The 19,887-nt window shown below is 42.2% G+C and overlaps 2 protein-coding genes across 4 annotated transcripts in view; one reads left to right on the forward strand and one right to left on the reverse strand.

Annotated features, from left to right (window-relative positions):
* Positions 1-1,807, reverse strand: part of bbs1 (Bardet-Biedl syndrome 1) — a 9,074-nt gene extending 7,267 nt beyond the window's left edge. For both annotated transcript variants that reach the window (XM_050060605.1, XM_050060603.1), the window contains exon 1: positions 1,553-1,807. The gene's annotated coding sequence lies outside the window, so the exon portion shown is untranslated. The remainder of the gene's footprint in view (positions 1-1,552) is intronic.
* An 851-nt stretch (positions 1,808-2,658) lies between these two features.
* The window catches only part of LOC126400050 (kinesin-like protein KIF20A), a 42,227-nt gene continuing 24,998 nt past the window's right edge, over positions 2,659-19,887 (forward strand). For both annotated transcript variants that reach the window (XM_050060471.1, XM_050060472.1), the window contains exons 1-15: positions 2,659-2,768; positions 3,299-3,405; positions 3,516-3,596; positions 4,765-4,884; positions 5,025-5,163; positions 7,759-7,943; positions 8,030-8,072; positions 8,346-8,491; positions 8,731-8,803; positions 10,333-10,444; positions 12,124-12,195; positions 12,294-12,440; positions 12,522-12,684; positions 17,922-18,233; positions 18,364-18,467. In XM_050060471.1, the coding sequence (XP_049916428.1) occupies positions 3,301-3,405; positions 3,516-3,596; positions 4,765-4,884; positions 5,025-5,163; positions 7,759-7,943; positions 8,030-8,072; positions 8,346-8,491; positions 8,731-8,803; positions 10,333-10,444; positions 12,124-12,195; positions 12,294-12,440; positions 12,522-12,684; positions 17,922-18,233; positions 18,364-18,467 (1,802 nt within the window). In that variant the 5' untranslated portion in view covers positions 2,659-2,768; positions 3,299-3,300. The remainder of the gene's footprint in view (positions 2,769-3,298; positions 3,406-3,515; positions 3,597-4,764; positions 4,885-5,024; positions 5,164-7,758; positions 7,944-8,029; positions 8,073-8,345; positions 8,492-8,730; positions 8,804-10,332; positions 10,445-12,123; positions 12,196-12,293; positions 12,441-12,521; positions 12,685-17,921; positions 18,234-18,363; positions 18,468-19,887) is intronic.

The raw sequence follows: 19,887 nt of genomic DNA on the forward strand, positions 1-19,887 counted from the left end.
ATTTACTCCCCCGACTATAGTTACTGATGCATTAATGTGTTCATCACTTAAATGTTGTAGCTGGAAAAGGTGATCATTTTAATGACTTTATATCCTGCTGGGTAACTTCATCTATAGTAATACATCATTGTTTGTTTTATTGAGTATCAATAATCTGAATCTGAAACGTAACTAAAGCTGACAGATAAATGTGGTGGTATAAGAGATGTTGCCTGTAAATTTGATACACTGGAAATACTGCGCAAAACATGTACTTAATACAATAACTGAGTAAATGCATTTAATTTCCACCAGCTGTCAGAGAGCTGTTGGAAAGTAGAAGTGTTAAATAATATAAAATACAAATACTCGTAAACTAAGAGTACGGTGAAATCAGGTAATATGAGGACACTTTTTGGTAGAATTACCAAACCAACACCAAAAAAGTGGTTACTCACTCTAATAATGTTTTTATCAGTTATCATAGATCTCTACAATATTTCTGTTTTGAAATTATATTGTAATGTATATTTATTTAGAAACTACAGACCTATAAACTCACTGAGACCCCCTTCTCTCCCCATTCTGCATGTTCAGGTAAAATGGGACAGGTATTATGGTAATATGGAACAGTCTAATTTTCTCTTCTTTATTTGAACATATTAGTGGCTCAGGTCAGTTTTTGAACATAGAAATTAATAACATAGTTCACTAACAGTACACCAAGGAATTCATCAATCAATTCATTATAATTAAAAGAACATTTGTTGAATACATGAATACTTATAATTGCTTAAAACCTCTCTCTCCTTGGGAGAGGTAATACAGAGCAACCTAATCCCTAGATTCACAGTGTTAGCATTTGCTGGCCTATACTAGCCTACAGATTAATGTAACTGTGTGAGGCTAAATGTGTCCACAGTTGAAAATGATACAAAAACTACCTGTAACAGCAAAGCTTTTCAGCATAACTGCTTAAATCATGATTTTACCTTTTGGCAATATGGGACAGTGCCTCAAATGCTAATTCACACAAAAACAATGTGTATTTGGCAAATGTACTCATGAAAATTGTAAGACTTCATAAAACACTTCATGAAAACACAAATTTTCAGATACTTAAATGGTTTGTTTTTTGTTTAGAAGCCATATTTTGCAAAAATGACATCCCACATGTTACTGCACTTACCATGTGAATTTCCCTCCAAGATCTCCTTCAAAGTTTCATCAACAACTTCCTGGTTACCAGTGACCAATCAAATTGATTGTTTTCTGTCACGGGGTGTTATAGCAACAACTCAAAGTCGTTTTTTGTGATTGGCTGCTAATGACGTTATTTGAATTGCAAAATACCTCAGACCTTAAATGCTCCGTATTAACTGATGTCCCATATTACCTAACTTCACCCTACTGAGTACAGTAATGAATACAGTAATATAGCGTTACTTAGCTACTTCCACCGGTGGTACTCAGCGTGCCACAGCATTAATGATCCTGGATTAAATAGTAACAGTACATCACGTGTTATTATTGATCTGTTATCAGCAGCTGATCGGCGATGACGCTCTCTCACCGTTGTCAAGGAAACCGGGTTACTGCGTCTCCTCGCGGTGAATCCTCTTCTCTCCTTTTATTTGTTGTTTATCACGCAGCAGTGTGACGTGTCTTCGATGTAAACAACACAAACAGTTTCGAGGAGTCAGATTTTATCCAGACAAAGTATTGAAGTGGCAGCTAGCCGCTCTCTGTGACGATATAATCCAACAAATCCGCTCCAAATCCTCCTTCTACTCTCTGCTTCCGCTGTCGCCGGCTGATGACATAAATCTCACACGACGGTATGCTTCTTCTTCTTCTTCTTCTTCTTGTTCTTCTTCTTTTTGTCTTTTAACGGCGGTTGGCAACCAGCGTATTCGGTGCATTACCGCCACCCACACAAGACGGTATTTTTTATTTTTTATTTTTTTTAATGAATTTTATTTACAGTCAAAAAGGACATATGACATTTGAATACAGGTTACAGTATTACTGTGACTGAACTAACTGTAAAACATAAAACTAAAATAAAAAAACAAAATATAAGTGGTCACTAAGGAATAGTTACACAGATATTCATACAATTTTACAGCATTTCACACATTTTTATACAGATTGATCTCATTTAGAAATGTGGGAAAGATGGAGCTAGTTTTCAAAAATATTATTATCATTATTATTATAATTATTATTATTATTAACAAAACATACATACATACACAACAGATTCAGGGGGTAGTACACAAATAGAACAATAGGTAAAGAGAGGGGTATGTTACACTGTTTTCTTTCATGGCAATAAATGCTCCACATCGGTAGAGGAAGTATTCAGATACTTTATACCCCACAGTGTAAAAGTAATAAAGTAAAAAGTAAAATTATTAATATCACAGTGTAAAAATACTCAAGTAAAAGTAAAAATATGTAAATATAATCATGAAAGACTATTTACTGTTCCTTTTCAATGGAGCATCACACGTTTTGCATATAAAAATACAAGTAAGGACAAATGTTATACATTCATGTGTTTGTGTGCATTTTTTCTATTCTTCTCATTCAAGCCGCACAGTCTCGCGAGATTATATCCGAGCTCTACGTGACGTCTCCCTGTGCCAGCCATCTGATTGGTCCTCCGATCCCAGTTTAAAAACTAGACCGCGCAGACTAGAGAAACAGCCAAAGCAAACGTTACTGAATGTCTATCGATGTTTCCTGTTTTAAATACTCAGTCTGGTGAATAAAACACGTCAGCAGTAAGTTGGAGTTTGATTAAATGTCGGTGTTAGTTGTAGAACTGTGATGCAATGTGAGTTTTTATTCTCAACGGACGTTAAAACAAAACAACTGACACGTGTATTTGAGGGTTAGCTCGTGTGGCTAATGCTAACAACAAAGCTAACAGGAGTGTGATCTGTTCTGAATATTAACGTTAATCAGTCACTGCTAATAATGTAAATTATGTGTTAACTGACTGTTCAGTGCCGATCTGATTGAACCCGAGTGGGTGTTTACAGCTAACTAGTCCGGACACGTTCTGTTCGTCATTGTTGGAAATCACGCTGAACCCCATTTAAATATTTAAACATTTAACCCTTTTGTGCTTATCTGCTCGCTACAAACGAGGTAGATCGTGATTGAAGATTTTCTTTTTAAATCATCAGGCTCCAATGTTAAAATCGGCAAAGCTATAATGTCCATCACACGTACGTGTTTGGAGATGTCAGCCTTCAGAATGAGTTCATCAGCAGTTGAGTAATAATGTGACTGATGTGTGTGTTCGCAGAAATGATGGAGTCATGTTTAGGTGGGAAGCCCGAGAGAGTCGGGCCGGTGGTGGTGGATGACATCAAGAGAGATCTGCTCGGCGAATTCGCAGCTCTACCTGCACAGGTCTGTCTGTCAGTGATGCAGTCAGGAGGATGTTGCTGAGGTTGTCATGGTGACAGATGCTGATGTTGACTTCAGAGCAGAGAGTTTACAGATGTTTTGTCTTTCATCAGGAAAGTGTTCAGTCGGAGAACCTGCAGGTGTACCTGAGGGTTCGACCTTTCACTGCAGCCGAGAGCGACAATGGGTCACAGGTGACACACACACACACACACACACACACACACACACACACACACATACATTTAATCTGTGGGACTGATACTGATTTAATGTTAAACTGTTAAGCATTGTTTTTTTAATGTTGATGCAGAGCAACTATTGTGATAACGTCCTGGTCATAAAGGACATTTTTCCCTCTGTTAAATATGAGTAACACTCGTGGTCAACATCCAACAACATATGTGTTCAGTTCACTTTGAACTGGTGTGAGATGGAGGTGTTAATCACCAGAGACCCCCTGATATGACCCCGATATTTAGGTCATGATACAATATTGTACAGTGACATATTGCGATTTATTAGCCTTTTTCAGCTGCAAATTAAGATAAAACTTTGTCAATATCTGTTTTTTTCCAATAAGTTGGTAAGTTTTCAGTCTGGTCATCTCACTCCAGTCATTTAAATTGCAGCAACATGTATCTAGTGGACTGAAAAAGCAACTGATGTTATCATTCTAGGAGGCAACCAAAGTTTAATTTGTATTTGCAATATTAATAATTCATATGATTAATGATCTGATGCTCAGTATCCGTGTATTGATACAATAATGCCTCACAAAATATCCCAATACTGTGCTGTACTGATTTTTTTCCCTACTCCTCGTGTGAGATGATGTGTGGAATATGATTTGTAGGCCGGGGCGTCTCTATAACAACACAGTGCTTCATTTATAATGGCATGTTGTAACACATTTTAATTTTGTCAAAGAATTGCAGCTCCTGTGATCTGGATAGTGTGATTTCAATAACACAGTATTTTGAATAATTGTGCAGCCCTAAAATTATAATAAAAATAATGTAATTAGCTGCAGATCTGATGGTAAAGCTACAAATGAACAAATTATCAAAACTCCTCAATAATTCTCTTAATTTTAATTATAATAAATGAAAAAATTAATAATGATATGATTTGGCCTGTTAACAACTGTAGATGTGGCAGGATATCTACTGGTTGTTTTAATTCATTGGTTTCTTCTTCTTCTTCTTTCCTCTCTGGGACATTACAGCTTTACTCTGCTGTACAGCGACTGTCTGATACTTTAAAGTCATATCTTTTTCTGTTTATTGATGAAACCTCCAGTTTTCATCATCATCTTTTATTGGTGTAAAAAAAACTCTGTTTGTGTATTTTGCTCTGCAGGAGTGTGTGACCATCGAGGGACCGGACACTGTGGTCCTGAAGGCTCCCAGGAGCTGTCAGTCAAACCGACAGAGTGAGAAGTCCCTCCCACAGACAGCACAGAGGTTCACCTTCACACAGGTAACTCTGACATCACCTGTCTGTCATATCGAAGACTTGTTCCTTACCTTTACAAAGATACAAATGTTCATGTTATGTCCCGTTTATTGTTTTTAAACCTGACGTTAATGTTAAGCTCTCGTCGCTGTTGTATTTTTGAGGTGTTTGATCCGGAGGCCAGTCAGAAGAAGGTGTTTGATGGTTCAGTTCGCAGTTTGGTCCGAGACGTTCTGGAAGGAGGAAACTGTCTGGTGTTCACGTATGGAGTCACCAACGCTGGAAAAACCTTCACATTCCTGGGTCAGAAACATCACCTGTCTCTCTGTCTGACCCTCTTTCTACCTTCCTCCTGGTCTCTCTCTGTCTGTCTCTATGACCATCGAGCCCTTCTTACCCATAGATGGCGCTGTAGTGCTGCTACAAAGCTCATTCTTTATGCCACCTTTACATTTTTACACCGCACCAAACAACGGCCACATCATGCAGCTTCAGTGTGTGACTTTAGACAGCATGCCGGCATCATGGAATCAAAGAGGTGTGACATGTAACTCATAGGCCTCTAGTGTGACATATAACATACGTGTCAGCAGGGCTTTGTATCAGAATCAGAATCAGAATCAGAAATACTTTATTGATCCCCGAGGGGAAATTATTTATGTTACAGGTGCTCCTTGCAAGAGAGGAAAGATACGTGAAAATATAAGAAATTTAAACAATAGTATTTACAAATATATAGTTAAATAAACAGGAATTATTAACAAACATAAACGTAAATAAATATATATATATACATATATATATTGTAAACTGAACAAGATTATTTACACAAACAGAATATATACAGTCAGGGTGAATGGGGTTATTGCACAAGTTAAATTAAATTATTGCAGTGTGTGAAAAAGTCTCAGGGCCACTCAGAGGGAGGAGTTGTACAGTTTGATGGCCACAGGCAGGAATGATTTCCTGTGGCGCTCAGTGGTACATCTTGGTGGTATGAGTCTCCCACTGAAAGTACTCTTGTGCCTGACCAGCACATGGTGGAGTGGGTGTGAGACATTGTCCAAGATAGTTCGTAGCTTAGACAGCATCCTCCTCTCTGACACCACCATCAGAGAGTCACACTCCATTCCCACAACGTCACTGGCCTTGCGGATCAGTTTGTTGAGTCTGTTGGCGTCCGCCACCCTCAGCCTGCTGCCCCAGCACACAACAGCATAGAGGATAGCACTGGCCACCACAGACTCATAGAAAATCCTGAGCATAGTCCGGCAGATGTTGAAGGACCTCAGTCGCCTCAGAAAATAGAGACGGCTCTGGCCCTTCCTGTAGAGAGCGTTAGTGTTCTTAACCCAGTCCAGTTTATTGTCAATGTGTACCCCCAGGTACTTATAGTCCTCTACAATGTCCACACTGACCCCCTGGATGGAAACAGGGGTCACCGGTGTCTTGGTCCTCCTCAGATCCACAGCCAGTTCCTTTGTCTTTGCCACGTTGAGCTGCAGATGGTTCTGCTCACACCATGTGACAAAGTTATCCACAACAGCCCTGTACTCATCCTCATCACCCTTGCTGATACATCCAACTATAGCAGAGTCATCAGAAAACTTCTGAAGATGGCAGGTCTCAGTGCAATAGCTGAAGTCCGTGGTGTAGAGGGTGAAGAGGAAGGGAGAGAGGACAGTCCCCTGCGGGGCCCCGGTATTGCTGACCACTCTGTCTGACACACAGCGTTGCAAGCGCACATACTGTGGTCTGCCAGTCAAGTAGTCTACAATCCAGGACACCAGGGGGGCATCCACCTGCATTGCTGTCAGCTTGTCACCCAGTAGAGCTGGACGGATGGTGTTGAACGCACTAGAGAAGTCAAAAAACATGACCCTCACAGTGCTCGCCGGCTTATCCAAATGGGCGTAGACACGGTTGAGCAGGTAGATGATGGCGTCCTCAACTCCAAGTCGGGGCTGATAGGCGAACTGGAGGGGGTCCAAAAGTGGCTTGACCATGGGCCGGAGCTGCTCCAAGACGAGTCTCTCCAGGGTCTTCATGATGTGGGAGGTCAATGCCACGGGTCTGTAGTCCTTGGAGCCACTGGGACGCGACGTCTTTGGCACAGGAACGAGGCAGGATGTCTTCCACAGCAAGGGGACCCTCTGGAGACTCAGGCTCATGTTGAAGACATGCTGAAGTACTCCACATAGCTGGGGGGCACAGGCTTTGAGCACCCTGGGGCTGACACCATCAGGGCCTGCAGCCTTATTTGAGTGGAGTCTCATCAGCTGTCTTCTCACATGGTCAGCAGTGAAGCACATTGTGGAGGTGATGACACGTGGGGGAGGGGTGTAGTCCTCATGATGGAGAGAGCAGTCAGTCTGACCACGGGGAGAGGAGGTGTGAGGAGGAGGAGGAGGGGGGGTCAAGCAGGAGGGTGTTGAGGTGTGAGAGGGAGGAGTGGGGGAGGAGGGCGGTAAACAATACCAATGGCATTAATATGTTAATAACTATCATTTACCATCTCTGTTATAAGGTGGCTGATCCCGTTTTCTGGTCGGAGGGTAAGGCGCTGCCTTAAAACACCGTCCGTCTCTGTCCAAGCAGCGCTCAAACATTTTTTAAACTTATGAGACTGAATAAGTAACAGACTTTCAAAAGTTACCCCTGTATCATTTCCACTGGCCTCCATCATTGACCCTGTTTTCCGGCGTGTTTGTGACATCACACCTGACACAACAGAAAAAACAAACAGACAAGTCTCTGGTCTACTGGCAGTGGGAAAGCAGCCTATCCCTGACTCTTGGCAGGTTTTCCCGTGTTTTAAAAAACCTGCATACGTGTACTGATTTTGGTGAGAAACAGTATTTGACTGTCTGTCTGTCTCTCTGCCCATCTGTCTCTCAGGTCCAGACCATGACTCAGGTCTGCTGCCCAGGTCTCTGTCAGTGATCTTTAACAGTGTTGAAGGTCATCTGTACGGTCGGGCCGATCTGAAGCCTCAGCGCTGCAGAGACTTCAGCAGACTGACTCCAGACCAGCAGGCAGCCGAGTCCAGCAGCAAGAGGAACCTGCTGAGGCTGTTTAAAGAGGTCCCACAATACAAATACAACAACACCTGCGTACTGCTGTTGTGTACTACTGTGTACTAGTGTGTGTCTCATCTTTGTCTCTGCAGAGTGACAGAAGTCAGACGTCAGGAAGATCAACGTTTCTTGACGGTCTGTGACTCTGAATCAGATTATTTTAAAAAGTGAAAGTTTTACCCAAATTACTCAACATGTGTATGTTTTCTTGTGTTTGTATATTTGTGGGGTCCCCACACTGGGAACTTTGTTTGAATCAAAATATGGGACCCCACAAGAATCACTTTTGATCTTACCTGATAAATATTTTTTAGTTATGTCTGACCCTTAGAAACGGTGGTCCTCACAAGTGACTGAAAAAAACCTGTGGACCCCACAGCTGATAAAAACAGGTGTGTGTTTTTTCAGGCTCGTCTCTCAGCACTGACAGCAGCGTGAACAGCGTCTCCGAGGCTGACAGTTTCTGTCTGGACGTCGACTCAAACATCCGTTTCTCCGTCTGGGTTTCATTTTGTGAGATTTACAATGACAACATCCACGACCTGCTGGAACAGGTAACACACTTACTGCACATGTGAGGACCCTGTGTGGTGTCATCCTCAGCCCTGACCTCAAGCCTTAAAGCTGACTTTGTAGCTGTGTGGTGGTCGATGGACTTTCTTTTGTGTATCTCGTGTCACTGTCAAATGTCTGTGAAGACCAGACAAAATGTCCTCTCTTGACTCAAACTGTCCAAGTGAAGAATAAGTCGTCCAGCTGTGACTAATCATGTGATTGATCGTGTGATGTTCAGGTTTCCAGTGGACACCAAAAGAGGACGGTGCTGCGTCTGTCTCAGGATGTCAAAGGAAACTCCTTCATCAAAGGTAACACAAATTTTAACTTAATAGATTCAATATTATTATTTATTATTTTATGCACCATGTTTGCACAACCCAGTTACTAGAAGAAAATGTTGGCATTGTACGTTTCTGCAGATCATGTCACATTTGTACATTAATATGTAGCAAATATGTTAACACTTGGTGTTTCTTTGTGTTTCAGACGTCATATTTTCTGCTATAACAGTGATCTGCAGTCAAGTTTAGTTTTACGTGACAGAGTTTAATAACAAATATTTAGCATATAACAAGATTTAACTAATACATGAACGTAGGGCGTGGCGATATGGCAAAAAATATTACCACGATATTTTCCCTGTGTTGTTCAATATCGATATTTATCACAATCTACAATTTGATAATGCTGCGAGTTTGAAAAGTATCCTGATGACGTCTGACACCTGAAGAAACCAAATGATTTTCCAGCTTCCGTCGCTCGTTGTAAAGCTGCGACAGAGCAGTTTGGGAAAAGTATTTCCTGCGTGGGAGCTCGTACCTGTAGTCTCACAATTCTCTCTCCACGGTGCTCATGGGCATCACGTCTCTGGCTAGAAAGTACGACACTTCATCTGTTATATCTCTGCTCCTTTCTGAATGCTTCTCATACGGGGTTACGGTGGCAAAAACAGACACTATTGATTGGTGATTTGGTGCCACCCCGCTGGCCCCACCCACAGCAGCAGAAGTGCTCGATCGTTGAACACTTGTTGGTGGACGTCCTGCAGTTTGGGTGGATTTTCATGCTCTCAGTGTAGTCGCTGGGACGCCACCTTTTCAGGTGATGGAAAGGTTTGTTGTGTTTCCCGTCCTGGTTGGCACCAACCGACCACATATTATGCAGACTGTCTTTGTCTGTGTCGTCACCTTTCATTTTAGTTTTATTTATTTTATTTTTTTATATTTTTCATTTTTATTTCATTTTTTTCTTTTATTGACATTGTGTGACCTTTTTTACCCACAGTTTTGTCCGTTTATGAGGACAACACGAGCTCTTCTTTAGCTTCACCGCCACTTTGCCCCTCACTTCCACTCATTTTCCCCTCTTTTTGTTACGTCCACGCTTCTTTCACTTCCTCCTCACCTCAGACAAACTTTGCAGTGAAAAATGGGCGTGTACAATGACACTAATCCCCAGCACTGCAGATTGACTGACAGCTGTCTGTTAACTTCTGCTGTTTAGATCTATCTAATCTCTCAAGACAGATTCTGCAATCTACATTGTAGAAAGGAAGAAAAAATATTTTATTTTTTATTTTTTTTTACCGATGGATTTCAACGTCATCATCATCGTCTTCAACGTACATATTTATTGCAATCCTGTTTTGAGATTGTTTAATCGCCCAGCCCTGTGTGGATGCAGCATTAGAACCGTGACTTAATGAGAAAATGAAGGTGCTATATTTATTTCAGCCAATATAAAAATATATATTTGGCTGATAAACTTGGCTGTGCTGATGTCAGGCTGTAGTGTAGCTGCAGTGTGTGTGTTGATGTATGTGTGCTCCATGTTTCAGACCTGCGGTGGGTCCAGGTGAACAGTTCGGAGGAGGCCTACAAAGTGATGAAGATCGGAAAGAAGAACCAGAGTTTCTCCTCCACTAGACTGAACCAGCTGTCCAGCAGAAGGTCAGCTGCTTCACACCATTGCTTTTTAAACCCTTGCACAAAATGCCTTAAGTTTTCCCCTTAAGTATGGCACTTAAAGCTTAATTTCTCCTTGATGGACTTACAGAGCTGCACAGAATCCCTTAAAAGGTATCCTTAGTTAAGGAAAAATGTTAATTCATTAACTGGGTTGAAAGAGGTGTTACAGCGGTACAAGTTAGAGCTGCACGATATTGGGAAAAATTGACATTGCGAATTTTTTTGCCCCCAGTAATTATATTGCGATTTATATATTTTTTTAAAGATGCATTATTTTCCACCAGATGACTTCAGTAGCTCTACTTGGTGAGAATTAATCATTCTGGAATTATTAGGCTAATATTGCTTTGAATGCAACAGCATAAAATGTGCTGAAAATAGGCATTTGTTCAGTGAAACCACCATCTCTGTCAGTGTTTCCCCTATATACAACTAGCAGCGGCACACCATGCTGCTGATTGTTTATTTTTTATTTTTTTGTCTTAGCTCTTTAGAAACTGCTACGGATGCTTCATATCCAGGTCAATTCACACACTTGTGAGTAAAGCATATAAGAGGAGAGGAGAGGGCTCCGTCTGATCTCTTCAAAACTAAAGTTATATTATTTTGCATAACGAATGCTTCATATAATAACATAACAATATACTTATACTTATATTGTTTACACAACGGCATGTCATTTCTGTCTCTACATGGTCGCACCTCTACATTCTCCTCTGCTCTCTGTATTGCGCGCGGCGGAGTTAGGCCCCGATGCGCGTGCACGCATGCACAAACACGTGCGCACACACACACACACAGACACACACTAGAGCGCGGCTTGGGCTGCATTTTTCCGAGTCCGAGACATTTATAACCGAGCCTGGCCCGAACCTACAGCATGGCACTGTGCACACAGTCTGTGGAGCGGAGCCTGTGTTGTGTTCAGGTGTTGTCACATAAATAACAAATTCCAGCAACTAAATAGGCCGTTTAGTCTTTATTCCAGTAATTTAGACATCTTTTGTTGGTCAGTCATTAAAACGTAAGCGAGTTTTACGCTCATCACTCAGCAATTTAAATGTGCATGCTTAATTTAATTAGGTCAAGCCACATCGCAAGCCCCGCGATGTAAATATTGCACAAGTGTGCATCGCGATGGTGATGCTTAAAAGATATATCGTTCAGGCCTAGTACAAGTAGAGTTGCAAATCCTATTACAACCCAAGTCCCATGGGTTGTACTAGAGGGTCGCCGGAGGGTCGCCGGTTCAAGTCCCTGTCCGGACCAAATGCGGAGCGTGAATTGGTGGCTGGAGAGGGGCCAGTTCACCTTCTGGGCACTGCCGAGGTGCCCTTGAGCAAGGCACTGAACCCCCCAACTGCTCAGGGCACCTGACCAAGGCAGCCCCCTCACTCTGACATCTCTCCACTTTGTGCATGTATAGGTCCTGTTTGTGCATGTGTGTGTATTTTGGACCTGTGTGTTAATGACAACGGAGTGAAAAAATTGAATTTCCCCTCAATACAATCATAGAGAGCACAAAGTAAATCTGATCTTCAAATACCAGAAAACAATTCACGCTGAAGTGAATGAGGAGGTGTTGAACAGATCCTGTATCAGCTGTTTCTGTGTGGAAGTGAGAGAAGAGGAGTCACTGGGATTTTTGTATGTCTCTGCAGTCACAGCATCTTCTCCATCAGGATCCTCCGAGTGGATGATGTTGGAGTTCCCAGAGTCCTCGGCATAAGCGAGTAAGACTGACGCTTTATTCACACTGTTTATACTGTATATGCGTTTACAGTGTGCTCACATCAGAGTTAGATATGAGTAATAATTTAGTGTCTGTTAGGCTGTCTCTGTGTGACCTGGCCGGCTCTGAGCGCTGCTCTCGGACTCACAACACCGGAGAGCGTCTGAAGGAAGCAGGAAACATCAACAGCTCTCTGCTGACACTCGGGAAGTGCATCAACGCCATGAGACTCAACCAGCACGCCAAGTACGACAACACCGCCAGTCTGTGATGTTTGAAAGTAAATCCAAGGCACCAGGATGACAGATGTAATCTGTTTCTCTGCAGGTTTCAGCACCACATTCCCTTCAGGGAGTCCAAACTCACACACTTCCTGCAGTTTTTCTTCTGTGGTGCCGGACGGGTTACGATGGTTGTTAACATCAATCAGAACTCTGCCTGCTTTGATGAGACGCTCAACGTCCTCAAATTCTCTGCCCTCGCCCAGAAGGTCAGCACACACAAACACACAGAGTCACCTGTACAGTGCTAGAGCTGAGTACTGGATCTCAGAGAATCAAACAATGTCAGTTACCAAAACATCAACTGTCGACTTTCTCTATATAGTATAAATCCCGTATTACTCGATTATAAGAAATAGTTGTCAGGTATTTTTCTGTTGATAAACTAATCAATTAATTGACTGAACGGTTGTTGGTTGTTATAGACCCCCCTCAGCTGTCAATTGGGGATGCACCGAAATGAAAACTTGTGGCCGAAGCCAAATAATATTAAACGCTTGGCCGAATACCGAATACCGAGTACCGAATACCGAATGCCGTTGTTTAGTTTTTCATTAGTTTTTGCAGATGAACCCCCTCCAGATTGGTGGTTCTGAGTAATATCACGATACCACAGCGAAAATGAGGCAGATGTGCCTTTTGTCATTTATAAAAAGATAAATCACTTTTCTATAATACATCAATGATATTTCAATGGAATAAATTCCTTATTGACTTATTCATACTTCAAAAACAGCATCAATCAGTGATTAACATAGGGGGGATCAAAATAAAATAAATAAATAAAATAAAAATCAACCAGCCACCCTCCTCCCCTGACAAGTTAAGAACAGTCCCTAAAGTGCAGTGAGGTTTGTGGACCGTTACCTGCCACAAAGAGAGAAATGTGAATGGCTCGTGTCTCCTCTGACACGTCACATACCTGTGTGCCGCCATGGCTCGGCTGTTCAGGTATTTCTGGGCAGTCATGACACCAAGAGGAGGAAATTACTGGACCTGGAGCAGGGCTTCTCCGTTGCCGGTAAGCCGTTATCTTCTTAAATTGGGACTTCTAAGTCTGATTATCTTAAAAATCTCTGTGTCTCACTGAACTTGGGGATCTGAACTCAAATTGTGGATAGTCCCACCCGTCCTAATAATAGGTTTCCTGAAAAATCATCTTTAATTGATCTGATGTTGACAAATGTTCCTCACAAATACTCTACAGCCGGAGTATTTACTAATGATGTGAGTGACCACTGTGTTAAGATAAGATAAGATAAGATACACCTTTATTGATCCCACAGTTGAGAAATTCCAGTGTTACAGCAGTCAAGGGGAAAGAGAGACACTTAAAAACTTAAAACTTAAAAAACCTAGGCATGCAAAATAAAGTACAAAAATACAAGAAACAGCGATATATAACAATAATAATGATAATAATGAGAAGTGACTAAAAATGAGCAGTGGATTAAAGAGAGCACATCTAGTGCAAGTGATTGTATGTGCAAAAAACAGCAGACAGCTGTGGTGTTTATAAAGTGTCCATAGGGTCCCTAAAGTGTCCATGGTGCAGTTTACTGTGAGCAGTGCTGGTAATGTAGCCTGACAGCAGCAGGCAGGAAGGACCTGCGATAGCGTTCCTTCTAGGGCTGTCAATCTTCCCCCACAATCAGATTAGAATTTTTAATGTTTTTTATGTTAAAAATTTGAATAATATTCAGATTTTTCCTTGGTATAGGCTATAGCCTCGGCCTACCACCGCATTTTTATATTTCTTGTGTTATAATGACGTTATTTTAATATTTTGCATCACATGCAAAAGTGAGCGTCTGCGCTTGTCAGCGGGAGACGTGTTGCTCCTCCTCACTTCAAGTCGCTGTCATTAACTTTAAAACTGCAAAGGCGGCAGTGCCGCAACATTGTAGGAATTTATGAAAGCCCTTGTGAACGTTTCAATAGTTACACATTAAAACAATATTTATTTGCAAATACTCTATTGAACGACCCCGAAGCATGAGCAAACGGGCTGTGTCACTTCGGATCAAAGAGATGCGCCCTTGGGGATGAGTGGTATGCCTCCTTGGTGTTGGCATAACATAAATCCAGTGTTTTATTGTCTCTAGTGTGGCAGGAAATCATGTCCGGTACTTCCGTGTTCAGCCATGTCTCTGTAAACACCAGCACGCTGCTCTGCCAGTACCCCCTCCGATGGCGAGTCAGCGCCGACAGCTCGTCCATCTTGTTGGGGAGCGAGCTTACGTTCCCCATGACAACAGATGGGACGATGGGTTTGCGCGACATCCCTGTTTCCTTCTCCGCAGCTCGCGGGGAATATTGCGCCTGTCTTTGGGCCGCACCGCGGTGTGACGCAGCGCCAACAGCTGGTCCTGGGTGTAAACAATGGAGCCACGGCTGGGCGCCGGGTCCCCGCATACGATCATGTCCGTGGAAAAATAGGAGACAGACCGCTATAAAGAGAGCAGTCTTTGTGTCCATAACAAAACAGAACATAAGTGCTAGCTAGCTAACTGGAGAAAAAAAAAAACTCCAAATAAGAGTTAAATGAAAAAGAAATTGAAAAAAGCTCAGCTGTGAGTAGGAGCTGCTGTAACAGGCGTCTGCACTGGGGGCGCCATCTTGAAAAAAACAAAAAACAAAAACAAAAAAACAACTCGTAGCCACATGATTTGTTTCACTTTGATTGGGACAACATTTATTTGATAGATAATGTTGAAATCGCATGGATATATTTTTCAAATGGTTTTAAGGAAATAATAGATATACATGCTCCTCTTCATAAATACAGGGTGAAGGGCCGGGATAACCCCTTGTTTGCTGCAGAGTTATCTAATTTCCTACACAAGAGAAACAAAGCTTTGGGCAAAGGCTAGAATGACAGGGTCTGAGACTGAGTGGTGCTGTTTTAGGCAGCTAAGAAATTACTGTACATCACCATTTAAAAGCTCAAATGCCGAGTCCTATCTTTCAGCTACTACTGAGAATTTGAATTGAATTTTTGAAAGTCATTAAATCTCTATCTGCCTCTGGAAGTTGTAATGAGTTACCCCCTTGCATTTCCACTGCCTCTGGCACTGTCTCAGATAGGTCCTGCGGTTCATTGTTTGATTCTGTGTCAACGTCTACATATGCAAATACTGCAGGTTTTGATCTGAGCTATGTTGGTTCAAATCAAACATTCTGTTTTTCACCATTTTCTGTTGATGAAGTGTATGAAGCCCTAGGTAACTTGGATTCTAAGTAGGGATGCACCGAATATTCGGTAACCGAATATATTCGGCCGAATATGGCAAAAAAACACACATTCGGTATTCGGTGGAATAAGTTAAAAGCAAGGCTGAATAATAGCGGCGCGTTTTTGATAACGCAATCAAACAGCGTGCCATGACGGGCGGATTAAAATGTCGGCAGTGTGGCGATCTATCCGTCACCGCACTCGCATTTGCAACTAAAAATAGTTTTGAGCGAGCAAAATAAATCATTCAGCACGCTGTGCGAGTACAGATTTCAACCAGCAGCAGAAACGAAAGGCGAATCCTGCTGGTTGTGGGTTGAACGGGGGTCACAGACACAGACAGGAATACGTATTCCTGTCAAATACGGCGGCCATCAGCTTACCGGCGAGGAGAAGTCGGCTCCAATAATATCCTCTTCTTGGCGTCATGACTGCCCAGAAGTACCTGAACAGCTGAGCCAGCCGAACACAGGTATGTGACGTGTCAGAGGAGAAACGAGCCGTTAACATTACTCTCTCTGGCAGTAACGGCCCACAAACCTCACCGCACTTCAGGGACTGTTCTTTACTTATGAAGGGGCCGTCAGGGGAGGAGGGTGGCTGGTTGATTTTTATTTTATTTATTTATTTTATTTTGATCCCCCCTATGTTAATCACTTATTGATGCTGTTTTTGAAGTATGAATAAGTCAATAAGTAATTTATTCCATTGAAATATCATTGATGTATTATAGAAAAGTGATTTATCTTTTTATAAATGACAAAAGGCACATCTGCCTCATTTTTGCTGTGATATCGTGATACTACTCAGAACCATGATATTTTCATTGGTATTGTACAGTGGGATCCAATTTTGGTACCATGACAACACTAATCTGGAGGGGGTTCATCTGCAAAAACTAATGAAAAACTAAACAACAATATTCAGTATTCGGCCAAGCGTTTAATATTATTCGGCTTCGGCTTCGGCCACAAATTTTCATTTTGGTGCATCCCTAATTCTAAGAAAGCCGCTGGTACTGACAACTTAGAACCATTCTTCCTAAAAACAGGTGCAGAGTTTATTGCACCTCCCCTTACTTACCTTTTTAATCTTACATTAAGCACCAATGTGATTCCCAAAATATGGAAGTCAGCCTATGTCCTCCCTCTACTAAAAGGGGGGGAGGCCACTTTATTAAATGGTGAATGATATGATTGGCATACTGGATAAGAAGCAGAGTTATGTAGCTCTATTTATTAACCTGTCCAAAGCTTTTGATACTGTTGACCATCTCATCTTGAAACAGAGTTTGACTAATATTGGTGTGTCTGACCAGGCAGTGGGATGGTTTTTGAACTACCTCTCTGAAAGATCTCAATTTGTCCAGTTTGATGGGCTCTCCTTTGATTGTTAAGTGTTCCACTGTTATTTTCTATCTATATTAATAGTTTAGGTTGTAATGTGGATGGAGCCTATCTTCATTTTTATGCAGATGACACTGTGATCTATTGTGCTGGTCCATCCATTGCTGAGGCTCTTGCCAAACTGCAGGATGTTTTTAATATTATTCAGATTCAGCTTTCGCAACTAGAGCTGGTTTTGAATGTTGATAAAACTAAGGTAATACATTTTTCAAATGCTCATAAAAAGCCTGAGAACACTGTTGACATTATTTCTGCTCAGGGAAGAAGTTGTCTACAGTTTTAAATATCTCGGTATTTGGCTTGATGACGGTCTTTATTTTAAACCTCATGTTGAAAATCTTCTTAAAAAGCTGAGACTGAAGTTGGTTTCTATTTCAGAGATAAGTCCTGCTTCTCTATGGAGGCCAGAAGGAGACTGATCTCTGTTACCTTCTTACCGGTTCTTGATTATGGTGATCTATTGTACATGAATGCATCCGCACACTGTTTGCACATGTTAGATACTGTATATGACAGTGCCCTGAGGTTTGTTACAAACTGTAAAGCCCTCACTCGTCATTGTACTCTTTACTCCAGGGCTGGGTGGCCATCTTTGACAATGCGTAGGCTCAGTCACTGTTATTTGTTTATTTATAAAGCCATTTTGGGTAAACTACCATCGTACATTTGCACTTTGACCGCTCAGAGATCTGACTGTAGTTGGGACCACACTTAAGTTATTTAGATAATAACCTTTATTTCAGTGATGGCTGCTGTGTTGGTTTGTTTGATGAAGAGAGCTGAGCCTCCGTCTCTCTCCGTCCAGGTGGTGGTATTAAACTCCAGACCGGCGGTGCTGGACGACGCCCCCCACAGGTCGGCCATGGAGCTGTCAATGATCATTGATGAGGCAGACCGGCGCAGAAATGTATCAGGGCGGGGCAGGAAGAGCTCGCTGGTTGCCTGGGAGACGACCCTGGAGGACGTGCTGGAGGATGAGGGTGGTGAGGAGTGGGGGGAGGAGGATGAAGACGAGGAGGAGGAGATGGAGGAGAGTGGGATGGAGGGAACAGTGCTGGAGGCAGGAGGTGAGGAAGACGAGGAGGAAGGGGACAGGACCATGGAGGTAGAAGAGAAGGTAACAGAGGATTATTTTCTTTTCTGAAGATGTTTTAGTTTTTTAATGAAGCTGAAGAAATGTTGAGTTAAACTCTGTGTGTGTGTGTGTGTGTGTGTGTGTGTGTGTGTGTGTGTGTGTGTGAGAGCAGTCAGACAGAGAGGCGGCGCTGCGTTTGGTTTTGGAGGCTCAGATCAGAGAAGAAGTCAGCGCTGAGTTCATGGATCTCTTCAACAAAATGGAGAAAGACTACAGGTAACATGATCATGTGACCAAAACACAGTCTGCACCGAGAAATGACAGCAGACTGTACAAAATAACCAATCTGCCAGTGTAAAGTCAGCCATTGCTTTAGACTCCTGTTCTGAAACCTTGGGAGTTTGGCTTTCTGGCTGTCACCATTGTGGATTTTTGGAGCCATATTTGGACTATTAGCGGTAGATAACCCTCACGCTAATGTCAGCTGCTAGCTTAGTTGGCACGGTGCATTTACAGCTAACTGCGATAATGCTAATGCTAATTTTTGCTATCAAAAATAGGCTTTAAACCAATAAAAAAAAATGTTACCAGCAAAACTGAACATCTGACTCCTTAGAAGGTGTTTTAGTACAACCAAAGACTGAGCAACAATTTTTTAGCTGACAAAGACATTGCAATTAATTTTCATGAGCTGAAAACACACTGCAATAGTGACAGCTACACCTGTACTCTGCATCTGGGGTTACACCAGGGGGAAATAATCGATTCTTAAGTCCAGTTCAGACCAAAGACTGGTTCATGGTGTGAACTGTCGGTCTGACCTCAACTCAAGCCGACTGATGGTGTCACCTGACATTCAGCTGGCCAAATGGCCGGCGGCTGGTTTTAAAGCACGTCACCTGTTTCAACAGCCAATCAGCTTGTAGTGAAGTCAGCTGGTCAAGTCAAAATGACCACAGAAAGCGTGTTGGCTTGCTACAGCAGGTGCTCATCTGTGTGAAAGAGTGAACATCCAACGTCAGAGTTAATTACTAACGAGCAGAACCTTAGGGCCTGTTTGTCATCTACTCGCTTTCAAATGTCCGCCACGGACATTTATACAATGTCACGGATAAACATGGGTAAATGCATGAAAAAAGATCATCACATATCACCTCTGATAATGGTTTATTCATTTAAAAACACATTGTGCTCGTTTAGCACACTATTTCATGTAGTTTTTATCTGCTGGAGGGTCGCGTAGGGGAGCGTAGCGCGACAAAAATAGAAGAGCCGCGTAAAATAGAGAGTTGTTGCACGACAGGCGGTGGTTGTCGTGCCGCTCCCGTTGCTGGTGCAGCCGCTGTAATTGATTAACGGGGGCGAGCTGCTACGGGACTCGCGCTGCAGTTAACACTACTAACAGCGTGAGTTAATGTCTCTGCACATGTTGAGCTTCCAGCTATGTTAATACAGACACAGGCTAATATAACATGATGAGTTAGAGTTGTTTGGACCACTTTTGGACTTGTTTGCCCACATATTTGTACTGAGAGGTCTTTGGATCCGTTCTGCTACTACGTCTGCTTCTTCTTCTTCTTCTTCTTCTGGCGGACTAGGTGCATTAACTGCGTCTTTACGATGCATACCGCCACCTATTGCACCGGAATTGTAACGACAAGCTACATTCACAGACAGTGAGTCCCATTGTAATGTG

This window comes from Epinephelus moara, chromosome 13 (genome assembly GCF_006386435.1).
Source record: "Epinephelus moara isolate mb chromosome 13, YSFRI_EMoa_1.0, whole genome shotgun sequence".
Classification (NCBI taxonomy): Eukaryota; Metazoa; Chordata; class Actinopteri; order Perciformes; family Serranidae; genus Epinephelus; species Epinephelus moara.